The 12,881-nt window shown below is 44.4% G+C and overlaps 1 protein-coding gene and 1 long non-coding RNA gene across 7 annotated transcripts in view; one reads left to right on the forward strand and one right to left on the reverse strand.

Moving 5' to 3' along the window:
* Nucleotides 1-5,417, reverse strand: part of LOC116783122 — a 31,268-nt gene extending 25,851 nt beyond the window's left edge. The window contains exon 1 of one of the 4 annotated variants that reach the window (XR_004355486.1): nt 5,268-5,414. This is a non-coding gene — a long non-coding RNA (uncharacterized LOC116783122). Of the gene's footprint in view, nt 1-5,267 lie in introns of all 4 variants that reach the window. The other 3 variants (XR_004355488.1, XR_004355483.1, XR_004355484.1) reach the window with 3 other exon arrangements.
* The window catches only part of ZNRF2 (zinc and ring finger 2), a 51,968-nt gene continuing 44,183 nt past the window's right edge, over nt 5,097-12,881 (forward strand). For 2 of the 3 annotated variants that reach the window (XR_004355479.1, XM_032680394.1), the window contains exon 1: nt 5,457-6,485. Coding sequence is in view for 1 of the 3 variants with exons in the window: in XM_032680394.1 (XP_032536285.1) it covers nt 5,738-6,485 (748 nt within the window). In the remaining 2 variants the exon portion in view is untranslated. Of the gene's footprint in view, nt 6,486-12,881 lie in introns of all 3 variants that reach the window. The other variant, XR_004355481.1, reaches the window with a different exon arrangement.

Genomic DNA, 12,881 nt, shown 5'->3' on the forward strand with positions numbered 1-12,881 from the left:
CACATCTTGAAGTGCCTTCCTTATTAACTATGACAAACTGCTCTAGATAAGGTTCTCTGTAAAGCCAGCTGCCTCTCTAGTTGCAGAGGGGTTTCACAGTCACACCCTGCATTGCAAAGCAAATTAGTGTAGTTCAGGAATATAGCTTGAAAGACTACCATTATTTCTCTCTGCCCAAGTAAAGGGAGCTTAGGTGACCGATAGTCCTCCCCCAACTCCTGAATCCACATTCAGCTGGCATTGCTGGGCACCAAGACACGAGATCTGAAAATAAGAGAGTAAACATACTTCCCACATGCTGGTTTGTCCTCCACCCCCTCTTCTTAGAAATCACAGAAACAGAAAAATGAGCTCGATGCGACCTTTATATGTCAGCTCATCTGCCCTGGACTCACATCCCACGCCTTACCCAGATAAACATGCATTGATGTCACTTCATTTATGAATTGGTGCAAATGCCTGTAGTGTAGAAATGGGCATAGTCTAAGCAGCTATTTGTCTTCTGCTGTACCTTGAGTATATAAGAAAAATGAGCTGCACAGTAGATTCTAAAGAAAGATAGCATTGGGGGAGCTATAGCTGCATGAAAGGTCAGTAAACTACACAGTAGGATAACTGATTCAAAGATAATACCAAAAAATCCCCACCAACGAGCAAAACTAATAGAGTTTATGGGAGAACTGATAACAGTACTGGCCTGATCATGTACTAAAATGGCAAGTTCATATGAATAGCATTTGGTATTGCATTTGGTTACCTACACAGGTACTCCGTGGTTACAGTAATACAACTGTGAATGTAGAACAGCTTAGAAATTATTATGGTGAATGCCCTTTCCTATGAAAAATCTTAGACTGAAGTATATTTCTTAAAGTGCTACTTTGTAGCATGTGGTAATGAAGTGCACAGCAGAAGTTGCCATTTCTTGAAGTATGTTGTTTCCAAGTATTTTTTTCTGTACCAAATGGTCAATCAATAAGGCCAGTCAAAATGTCAGCTTATTTTTAAGATCAAGTTATCTTTTCTGTGAACATTACTTTCCTCTACGGGTACCTCTAGTGTAAAAATTCAAGCATACTGTCTGCAGTGTGATAGAAATTTCAAAAAAGCATAAACTTCAAACAAAAGGTAGATGGCTTTAACAGAATTTTTATAAAGCAAGGATAAACTTCCTTATCCTTGTAAGCATCACCACACATTTCCAGAATAATTTTATGACCTAAACCTTGAGCTTGAAAGCTGCTTATTTTTTTTATTCCATGAAGACTGATCACAACATGTTGCAGAACTGTTTTTCATACATCAGCGTAAGCATACGCATAAATCTCCATAGGATTAAAGTCAATACATACAAAAAGTTATTCAATGCAAATAAAAATCTAAGATACTGGATAACAGGGTCTCCTGCATTGAAATACCAGTCACTAGCTGGAGATTCACTGACACTAAAATATATCTAAAGAGATTCCTACAACAAGGTTATGTATACTTTGTAGGTCACACTGAGAGGGATAATATGGGACCTATTTCCCTTAGGATACAGATGTGAAAGTATAAAACTCTTGCCTGCTGGATGGCTTACTCTAGCTACAGATGGAAGGCATGTGTCTTTTACACATCTTATTTCAGAGGGACAAAATGTTCTGTTTTGTTTTCTCTATGAGCAACAGAACACATCAGAAGTGTCTATTTTCAGTATCTGTGCAGAAGCGGTGTGCAGCACTTTTTATTTTAAACAGATGAAATACACAGTAATATAAAAACTGCGTTGATCTCTTCCAACCACATTGTGCACTTCTAGTTTGGTAACTGCTCAGAAAATCTAGTTGGCCAAACCGTTTGAGGAGCCCACACTAGCTCTTATAAAATTAAGCTGCATGTTATGAGTTTGTGCTGCTACTTTTTAAATCTTTCTCCTTTAGAAAAGAGTGTCTGATCAGTTCTGAACAGAATGAAACTCTGGCTGGCTTTATTAGTTCAGGGTCAGATGCTTCTGTCAGAAATGAAACCTTGCTTAAATCCTTGTTTCAGTGTCCCTTTAAAAGCCACCAAAGAAGGGGGCAGGAAGGGAGAGGGGGGCTGATCTGTCTGCATAGCTCACTGTTGAGTAAAATGCAGACCCCTGTTCCATTTATCAGCTCACATTTTCCAAAATGTGCAATATTATGAATATATTGATGGCTAATTTTGTATGCCTAGGGCACACCTGCCACTTGGTATGTTCAAGGAAACTGGTCAAGAAACAAGTTCATTATTTTCAGTTGCTGATAGATGAGGTGGTGTAACCAGAACTGAAGTGGAGGTATGCAGCTTGTGACAAAGAACAGCAAGTATATTTGCCTGTCTAAACCAGTTTTTTCCCACTATCCTGGACAAGGAACAAGTAGTGCTTATTTAAGTATGAATAAGAGTCCCTAGATATGTTTCCACAGGAATAATAGCAGCATTCACCCATATAGGCCTATCAAAGTCAATTTTTATATAACTATCTGCTTTCCTTTGAGTCCTTGAAATCTGTGGAAATATGGTCAGCACCAAGATATTCTACTTTCTCTCTGTACTGTTTCCTCTCATCACTAGTTACTTTTTTTTAACTTAGGAATTTTTTATGCAAACTATTTCTGGAGTGTGTTAATGAACACAGGGGTGGAGGTTACAGTGCCAGGTACTTGCCTCTACAAGACTAAAAGACTAGTAGACATTTGTTAGAAGAAACGTTAGCCTGAAAACCTAACTGTACTGTTGCTGATATAAAGCAAATTTCGATATGCAGAAAAATCTCTATTCAACCATTTTTAAGAGAGACGAGGAGAACAGAGGGGAGAAAGCTGGCTCAGAGGCATGACACATTGCTTTTCTGAAGATCTAGGTGTTCTTTGAGATATGTGTCTTGTTTAGACTCACACTTGATAGTGCGAGCTGCAAATATGTCCTAGATACAAAACAAAAACTGAAGCCTTAAAAAAACCCCAACAAACAAACACATTGCACAGGAAATAGTCATGTTCTCTGAGAAGGGAACACAGGCTGGACTGTTGTTGTGACTTTTTTTCTGTGACATATCCTATGCTGTTAAAGGTAATTTTCTGACTGTTAGACAGTAACTGGCTAGATGTCTTAAGAGCTTTTTTCCCCCCATAGATTTTATATTTTAATCCTAAATTGAATAAAAGGTTATTCACAGTCAAATATAATCTGTATTTAATACCTGCTCAACTCTTAGATCCACTGTAAAAAAAATACAGAAAGTACTGTGGTACTGTGTAGCAATGTACTACTTTCAAAATGCTGTTTATTCTAGCAGCTGACCAGCTCTACTAGCACTCAGTAGTGGAAATTTTAAAAACTCCATAAAACTCTGAGCATGCTCCCTCTAAACCTGCTCCAATAGGGCTCAACATGCCACAGGCATTCTGTGAGCAGCAGAAATTATGAGTCATGTTTGCAACATCCCTTGCCTGAGCAGATTCTTGGAATCTAGCAAGATAGGAATTCCTACAGTAGCTTTCCTTTTGGTGGGAACATTAGGATCTCTACCTTCTACATAACCATTTATTTTCTATACTATTAATGTCTCTGAGATTTGGCTGAAGCTGGACAAGGATTTAAAAAGCAATCAGTGGTAGAGCAGACAGTGTATTCACACTGATTTTTTTTTTCTGTAGAAAACAACTAGAAAGTGCTCATGATTGATCTACTTTGGAGTATCTACCACTGCTAGGAGAGACTGCAGCTTATAATTCACAAGTGGGGATGACATAGCTTGGGACGGCAGATTATCGACCCCAGCTGTCTGCCCAGCACCCAGCACACAAAGGACCAAGCTGTTCATGAGACAGCTGTGGAATCACTGCCTCTTACTGAAACGGGCAATAGTTTACAGCAGCATCCTCTAAATGGGGTTCAGATTATTCACAGTGTCTCAGCTATCCAGAAAAGTGGTGTTGGAATGAAGAGTTGGGGCTAGTAATCTCTTGTGCCACCCCCAACTATGGTACCTCTTTTTGCAAATTCAGCTGTGAGCTGCACTGATGCCAGAACACGACCACATGCAGTTGTAAGAGATGGTGAAAGGAGGGGGAAAGGGAGGCCTTTGTGCCTATTTGCATCTGAGGAGGAACATCAAATATGCCGTAAGTGTACATGTAATGTTCCATGTAAGTGGAACATGTACATGTAAATGTTAGGTTTGTACCTTATATATACATAATACATGTAATAATAACATGTAATACAGAAAATGTTACATAATACTTTGTGTATTAATTAAGGTTTTGATCAGTTTTATTGTGTTAATTGTAAATCAGCTTGGGTTCTATGCCATTGTGACACAGGCAGGAAGGTAGTTGGGGTCCCTACCGAGACAGTACGATGGAGAGACCTGAGTTGGTGTGTAGCAGTGCTTCATGGTGACATACCTTATATTAGAACAGACGATAATCCATAAAAACAGTTTTCCTTGAATGAGTGATTGTAGGAATCATATTTATATAAATTCAATGTACATGACATTCAACATCACATACCTTTAAAGAACAAAATAATTTTATGTCTCTGATAATTCTGTCAGGAGCAAACCAAGCCTGTTATCCACATGGATATTATTCACTGGGCCAAAATTTTCAGGTTAGTCAATTCTTGTGTAAAAATATGAGTTTTTCTCTGAGTGAGAGACTGAGGTCTACGGGATTTTCCTGTATCGCCTGTGAAGCAGAGACATGAGATTTTCATCCTTCTTGTCCAGCTTCCCCATACGTCCCATAAGTCTCCTGGTATGTCCTCATTTCAGAAGAGCCGAGACTGGCAGCAAACCGCCCAGGCTGGAAGCCCCGGACCCGGGAGAGCTCCCGATGTGGCCAAGCGGCCCTTACACCGCCCGCTTCGCCAGCCCGGGACTCGGGGAGCGGCCCAGCCGAGCAACCAGGAGCCGCCCCGGCCGCCGAGGTCGGGCATCCGGGCATGCTGGAGCCGCAAGAGCAGAGAACCGGGCGGCAGGAGGCCACCCGCCGCCCCGGCCTTGTCCGCCCCGCCGAGCCGCCTCCCGCTGCACCGCTCCGCTCCTCCTTTACCTGCCGGGGCTCGAGGGGAGAGCGGACCCAGGGGCCGCCTCCCGCCCTCGAGCACCGCGCTCTTGCTCATTCACTCCTTTCCCGGCGGGGCAGCCCCTACGGGCAGGTGGACAGCGAGCCCCCCTCGTGTACGTGTGTGCGTGCGTGTCTGTGTGTCTGTCTCCAGCAGGTTCCCACCGAGGGGACCTCCTTACCCACCTCGGGGGGCACGGCCGGAGCCCAGGCGGGGCTTCACCTGGTGCTGCCCCGCACCTTGCGGGAGGAGCGGGGAGGGAGGCGGGGCAAGGCGGCGGGCCCGGCCCGTTGCGCCGCCGCCGGGGGCCGGTCTCCCGCCGGGCGCGGGGAAGGAAAGAGAGGCGGCGGCCCCCGCCCGCCGTAACCGCTCCGCACCCCGCCCGCTGGTGCCGCCCCCAGCATGGCGACACGGTAGAGGAGCGGCTGCGCCGGGCGACCGCCCCCTCCCGCCTCCCTCGCACGGGCACGGAGCGCCGCGGGCGAGCGAGCGGCCTCGGCGGCGCTGGTGCCGCCGGTGCCCCGCACAGGGCTCAGCGGCGGCGGAGGAGGATGGCGGCGGCGGTCGCGGCGGCGGCGGCGGGCACAGCAGCAGCAGCAGCGGCGGCGGGGCCAAGAGGCCGCGCGGCGGGAGCCAGCACCGTCCCGAGCAGCTCATGGTGGCGCCCCGGACCCGCCGGCAGCGGCCGCGCCGGGGCCGCCAGCTGAGCCGGATCCCGGCGGGCGGCTCTCCCCTCTCCACACCGACCCACCGAGCGACCCGTCCCCCTCCCCCGGCGAACCTCTCCCCTCTCCCCGGCGCGACCCGCGCCTCGGATCGCCCCCGCCGGGGCCGGACTGCCACCACCCCCGGGCGCCGCGGGGAAGGCGGCGGCGAAGGGCACCGGGCAGCGCCAGGCGGCGGCGGGACCATGGGCGCGAAGCAGAGCAGCCCCACCGCCGCCAATGGCCGCACCCGGGCGTACTCGGGCGGGGATCTGCCTTCCTCCAGCAGCAGCAGCAGCGGCGGCGGCGGCGCTAACGGGACCGGCGGGCGCTCGGCGGGCGCCGGCGGGCGGTACGCGCACCTGGCGGCGGCGCCTCACGCCGCTCCGGGCGGCGCGGCGGCGGCCGGAGGAGCGGCGGCGGCGGGGGGTGCCGCGGGGTCGGCACCCCGGAGCAGGTCCCTGGGGGGGGCCACGGCCTCTGGCGCCCGGGCGGCGCAGTCCGCCCTAAACATCCTCCACAGCGTCGGCCCCTACGGCTCGCAGGACTCGGTCAGCAGCACCCCGGAGGAGGGCGGCCGGGAGCGGCCCGCGGGGGGCGGCGGCGGCGGCGGCGGCGGCTCCACCGGCAGCTCCTCCGGCGGGCCTCGGCTGGTGATCGGCTCGCTGCCCGCGCACCTCTCGCCGCACCTGTTCGGAGGTAAGGGGCGGCGGCGGGGCGGGGGGGTTTCGCTGCCTCTGCCGCCGCTGCGGGGCTGGGGGCGCGGGCGGTGGGATGTAAGTGTAGGGGGGTCTTTCCCCGGCTCTCGGCCCTGAGGTGGGACTCGGGGACATCACTCGGAGGAGAGCGACCGCTCCTCCACGCTGGTGTCCGCCGGAGGGGGCATGGTTTTGGAGACGGGGCTCTCGGGCCGGCGTCTCCTATTGTCTGTAGGGAGGGCTGTGAAGGGGGGAAGTTAAAAATGAGACGAGCCTGGCGGCGGGGGAGGAAGCGGAGCGTCTCCAGCCGGCGACTTTAGGCTCTAATAGCTGTAATCAGTGCCTGTGTAAATACTCTTGCCTACTACTTACATAATTAGAATTTAATTGGATCATGTGTCTCCGCCGTTTATTCTAAAATCGGACCAAACTCCTCTTTAGGTACTGATTTACGTGTGACTGATGCTTATTCCTCTTTCTGAGTTCTCGTGTTCCCTGTTCAGAAAGTCAATGAAGAAAAACAGAAGTTAAAATAAGTTTCCTTGTTCCTTCCCCCCGCAAGAGATGAGTAGAGCCGGATAGCCGCCCGTGCCACTGGAGTACAGGCTTGCAGCACCGGTACCCTGTAGCCTTGAGGATGGGCACATGTGCTCTCGAGGCATGAGAAACATTCGGCTAAACTGAAATAACCAAGCTGAGACCCTTTAAGAAGCATGTTAAACGTGGAGCAAGTAGTAGGTTTTTGTCTCTCCTGCGATACCGAGATGAATTGGGCTGTATAGAACGAGCATTTTGCTGCCCGTGTTCTTTACCTTAAAGTTAAAAATCTTCTTGGTTAGTTGCCAGCTGCTTTCAAAGTTGCTGACTGCTTTCAGTACTGCTTATTCTAAAGGTCGTTGCTTATATAGGTCAAACGTTAATGTGCAAGTTGATTTTTTTAATGGATGCATTGAATTGATAATTCACATATATACACATCTATTTTAACCTTTCTAAATACTAACTAACTTCCCCAAATGCTTTTTTTTTTTTTTTTTGCGGGGGGGGGAAAGAAGAAGCTAATGTAAAACTCCTATGTTTCTGTGTTCTCGTTGATCCGTTTGTGAATACTATTTGTTGCAGGTTGGGTTTTCTTGTCTTCTGTAGTTCAACCAGTTTTTAGCCAAAGCAGAGTTGTCTGGGGTCCAACCCTCGCAGGGTATGTGAGGTTTTAGTCATATGGCCTACCGCCTCTTGTTGGTGTGTTGATTTTGAGACACATAGCTGTTATTTCCTATTTCTAAAACTGCCTCATCCCAGTGGTCAAACCTTAACAGAAAGCTGTCAAACCCTATTATAGTAATATTTTCTCTTTAGAAATTAAACGTAACTATTACCATAGTACTAAGCTACTCAGTAGGAGTGCTTTGTTGGAAGGATGCTCATTACACCATCAAGGTAGCTTGAGGAGGAATAAGGTGCATACCTTTCTTTTTGTGATGAAAGGATGCCCCTGTCATGGAGCATTGTGCAGCTCGGGCTAAGCAAAAGGGAATTATTAGAATGTGCAGCCAATTGTTGCTCAAAGGTGAAACTTTTTTTGTCTCCTGGCTTAAACATATTACAACCTGACTTGCTGCCAGGAGTGAGTTGTTTAAATGTAAATGTGATGAGGATCAATAACCTTGAAAGTTTTATTCAGATACAAGAAGGTCTCTTCAAAGTAACTCTGAATTTGATTTTTTCTATGGCACATAGTAGTTTTATAATTGCTCTACTACAGTGTATTTTGTCCTTTGCAAATCTCTGACATTGTTATATTAAAGACTATAGAGGCTGAAATGATGCAAAGCTTGTTGTTTTACCAGTGCAGGAAGAGTACCAGGAGGGGTGTACACTCTCTTTATCTACTCACTAATAAATAAGGAGTGCTATATGTGAAGAGCATGAGTAGCAATTTTCAAGATACACTGCCCTTATGTGGTCACAAGATGGTCATGAATTTACTTCTTCATTAAAAATTTCAGTATATCTTATTGGGATGAACAACTCTTTAATCATATAACACTGCAACACCTATAAAGAAGGACTCACTTGAAACATTATTCATTTTTTCAATTTAAATATTTTGTGATATCGATGATACATCACCCCACATCACACTTAGTGTTGCCATCCTTATTTAGTTGCATGCTTTGTGCTTTCTTGATTCCTTGTAAGAACTGGATGCTTGGAGCAAGTAGCCCCACTGGAGATCATACATTAGTAGCATCAGCATGGTGAAAAATAACTTGAAGCATTGTTTTTGTCCTAGTGGTAACTAGCTCAAGCTTGTCTAGGTGTGGTGTCTGGCATTTATCTTGTGTATCATAAGCATGCTTGAAGTCCCCTCCCTTGTTTTGTAACTTGCAAATTAGCTGAATTGTTTCTTTTAAATTCTTTTTATCCTGAAAACTGCCAAAATTAATTTTGAGGATTTGTATAGCAATTCTATGAGAATTAAAATGAAAAAGAACAAGAATAACTTCTGTAAGTTGAACTGAATCTCCAGCTATGTGTGTTTCTAGGCATGCTGCTTGGCTTCATCAGTCGGTGACACGTGGGTGTTGCATTTGTTAAATTACTGTCATTAATTTGCCATTAGTAAATTACACTCTATTGTCACTTTTACTAAGTTGTTTTGCATGCTGAAGTAATGTATAAATACTAACCCTCTGATGTAACACACTTAAATTCATACTATCCTTGTTAATATGCCATTTGAATGAAAATATAAAAATTATGTCAATGTATTGGAAAGCATGTTCAGTTATTGTCTATGTTCCTTTAATAGGAACTGTAGTAATAAAAGCCTTTCCTGACTTGTGTTCCTGTCTGACCTCAGGCTGGTGCAGTTTTATGAACAACATACAGTAGAGTAAATACTGCTCTGTGATTTTATGCCTCATCTCTAGGAGAGTTCAATTCACTCAGGAATTAGGGGCCTTGGTCTCACAAAACAAATATATGTGTGTTTAGCTTTGTGCTGTGAGCATACCTGAAGTAGGCTTAGAGCATTAAGTAGAGTGAGACCCAAATTCCATAAGATCTTATGGCACTCCCAGATGCAGGGGCCAAACCTGTGCGTGACATTCAAGAGCTTTCTTGCAGCACAGTAACAGGTTCCAGCTTCCTTTAAGGTGATAACACTTATCAGGAATTTTGACCAGTAGTTTCCCTTCTCTGTTCCTCAGTGAATGGGACTTCCCCAAAGTAAATATTCTTACCTTCTGTTATGAACAGTGTGTAGAAGAGTTGACCCTGAGATCCACAGTTAGTTTTTCCACTGTGTTTTTAGGCATTACATAGTGGTGTGTACACTGTGAGCACTGCAGCAAAGCTACTGCTGTAGTTACAGTATGCCTTGTTTTTGTCAGTGATGCTTGCAGCAGTTGGTTCAGCTAAAAATGGATGGTCTTTTGGAATTTTTTTTGTTTTGGGTAACTGCTGATGTGTTACTTCCATCGCTTAAAATGTTGACAGCTCCTCAGAACCTGCTTTGTGTTTGTGTTCCTGTTTCTGGGTGGTCATAACTGGGAGAATTCTTGGTGAAAACACCTAGGTGTTCAAATTTAAAGCTGCTCTTGGGAATGTTGTTATACTACAACAAAGGCTTTAAACTTTTTTTGTCTGAAGAGTATCTTAGGGAATAATATATAAAAATTCAACCGAAGATAGCAGAAACTCACACTGAGTTTTTTAATTTCCACATCAGTTCTTTATTCAAGTTGATTGAGCAGAGACTGTACGAATATTATCAAAATCTCAGATCGTGTTGTATACAGTCATATACAATTTTTTATCATGTATTTATAGACAGTTTTTTAAATATATAGTGTTGTCAGATACAACTGTTAACAGCTTTCAGGCATATGCTAAGATTTGTAGTAATAATTTAGAGATTAAGTTACATGTGCATAAGAGTTGCATCTCTTATTAGGAGAAGGAAGTTTGTTATGTACTTCTTAAGCCAAATAATGATCAGACATTTTTTTACGAAGTACTTTACAGTGCAGGATTTATCACTAGCTACTGAATATATGTTGCACAGTATGGGTAGAAACTTATAGATATGTTATAGTAGCATCTATTTGTAATAATAGCTGGTAGAACTAATGAATCGATTCTTCATTCTATAAAAAAAAGTTTATGAAAGCCTCAGGTTATAACCTGAATTCCTAACTGGATTGTAGGAAGCAGGTATCAGTAGAAGAATGATGTGAATTCTCAGAAAAGAAATTTTTTAGACATCTCTCAAACTGACTAGAAAGTCACATCTTGTTTGGTTTCCCATCAGATCTGTTTAGTTATATGATGCATTTGGGTATGTTCCTGAGGTTCTCATCTTTCCCATACCTTTTTTTGGAGAGTATGACTATCTTCTGCTCACTTTCTTGCCCTTCTCTTCCAGTATGACACAAGTACTATTGCTTTGAGAAATCATGAAACTTTTAAACAATTCAAACATCAATGCTGCTCCCATTTTACCAGCCAAAGGAGTTGGAATAGCTCTGAGGTTTTCGCCCCCTGAACTGGGAGAAGTGCTGTGAAGTGAGCCTTGCAGTGAGACTGTTGGGATATCCTGTCCATGTGAATCACCTTAGAAGCAGTGAAACTTGCTATTGTAGTTTCAACCTGTATGTCTTGGTACCACTAGATATATCTTCCTGGCAGTTGGAATTTTTTTTATGTTTGAGGAAGGCCAGTGAATCTTTGATGTATTTCTATAAATTGTTTCCTAGCCATTCAGAATGAGGAAAGAGTGTAAAGATTTAGTCTAATGAAAGCTATAACAAATTCCGCCCTTTTTTAAAGGTATGATAACATTTCTATTTGCTGTCGTGAACACAAAAAAAAAAAAATCCCATGTGCATTTTGAGATAGTTTTGCTGTTGTACTTCATAGGTCTTACAAGGTGTAAAACAGTAAAAGTGAAGGAGCTGTCTCTGCTTTGGTGTTTTGACTTGTTTTTATTCACTTAGCTGTGCCAGTGAAACACAATCATATCCATGTTTGTCCACTTGGGAAGAATTAGAGGCTGGCTGAAGTGTGCTGATTGCAGAAGGTTAAAATCGAGACCAGTGTGAAAGTTGAGAGAAATACAAACATGTCTGTATGCATACACATAACTTTCCAACCACATAGCTGGAGAGGGAAGAGATAGATGTGTGCCTCATTTTCTATTAGTTATACCAATGAGTTGACTCCAAAGGAGAGACAGGAGTCAGTTTTGATGGGAGATTTTGGAAATGTATTAACATCCCCTTAACCAAAATACAGACTGAAAAATCCAATGTGCTAGGAAGGCAGTCCAAGGACAAGTCTATTGATAAGGGGCTTCAGAAGAGCTATTCTGACAAAAGGGTTTGAGGAATCCAATCCCTTTTCAGGGTCTCACTGTTCCTGTGTTTAGTGGGCTCTTCTGTTCTGCATGCATTCAGTGTGTAGCATACAGTTCCTGGTTGGCAGCAAAGGTATAAACCTTCCTAAAGAGGGGACAAGAAAAAGTAGCAAAAGTTCCAAAACCACCAGCTGCCTCCTCCAGCTCAGTCTAGAGAGTGCTTTTGGTCTCAAATGTTAAGTCTTTGGACAAAGTGAGCTGAAAGAACTGTTTGGAGCTTCTAGTAGTGCTCCTGAAGCCCCTGGGAGCCATCTTTCATTTCTTTCTGTTGGAGACAGGTCTCTGTGATAAGGAGCCTGGGGCAGTGAAGTAAAGACTGAAGTGTATGATAGAGGCTCTTTGAAGGGCTTCTTTTTTTTCTCTTCCTTCGTGGTAAACGGAAGGGGTTAGAAGAAGCCAAATAATAAAAAATAGCAGCACTGCATTTGTGGGAGAAATGTAAATAGTTAACCATCTGAAGAAAAGGAAACTACCTAATTGTAATGGCATATATAAATATTTCTTTTGGCTATCAAGGCAGTGATAATACCTGATGGAGCCTTTGCAGTGCCAGTTCAAACAAAGGCCTTCCTCTTTAATGTCTTCTGAATACCTATCTTACCCAGATATTCTGTCAGGGTGTCTCTCTTCATGTTTTGTCACCTAATTGCAGATTAGTCTCCAACAACCTCCCAAGTAATTTCTTTGTCTTATAAAGAAAGCCGTTTGTCACTGCTAGAAATTCAAAACTATTTTTAGAACACATTGCCTACACATCTGTTTGGGTAAGTTCTCCTCTCCTGTTCTTGCCAGCTGTTCATGGAAAACTTGATCATGCAAATGTTCTTGATTTGCTGTCTTATTCTTGCAGGAAACTTTTAAGTTTTGAATAACGTTATGGAGATTTTTGGGTAGGTTTTCCCTGCTATTTGCATGCAACCTGTCTTATATTTTTTTAAAATATTTTCTGCAGTGTGTCTGCTGCCCATTAATAGCTTA

The sequence above is a fragment of the Chiroxiphia lanceolata genome, chromosome 1 (assembly GCF_009829145.1).
Source record: "Chiroxiphia lanceolata isolate bChiLan1 chromosome 1, bChiLan1.pri, whole genome shotgun sequence".
In the NCBI taxonomy this organism is placed as follows: domain Eukaryota; kingdom Metazoa; phylum Chordata; class Aves; order Passeriformes; family Pipridae; genus Chiroxiphia; species Chiroxiphia lanceolata.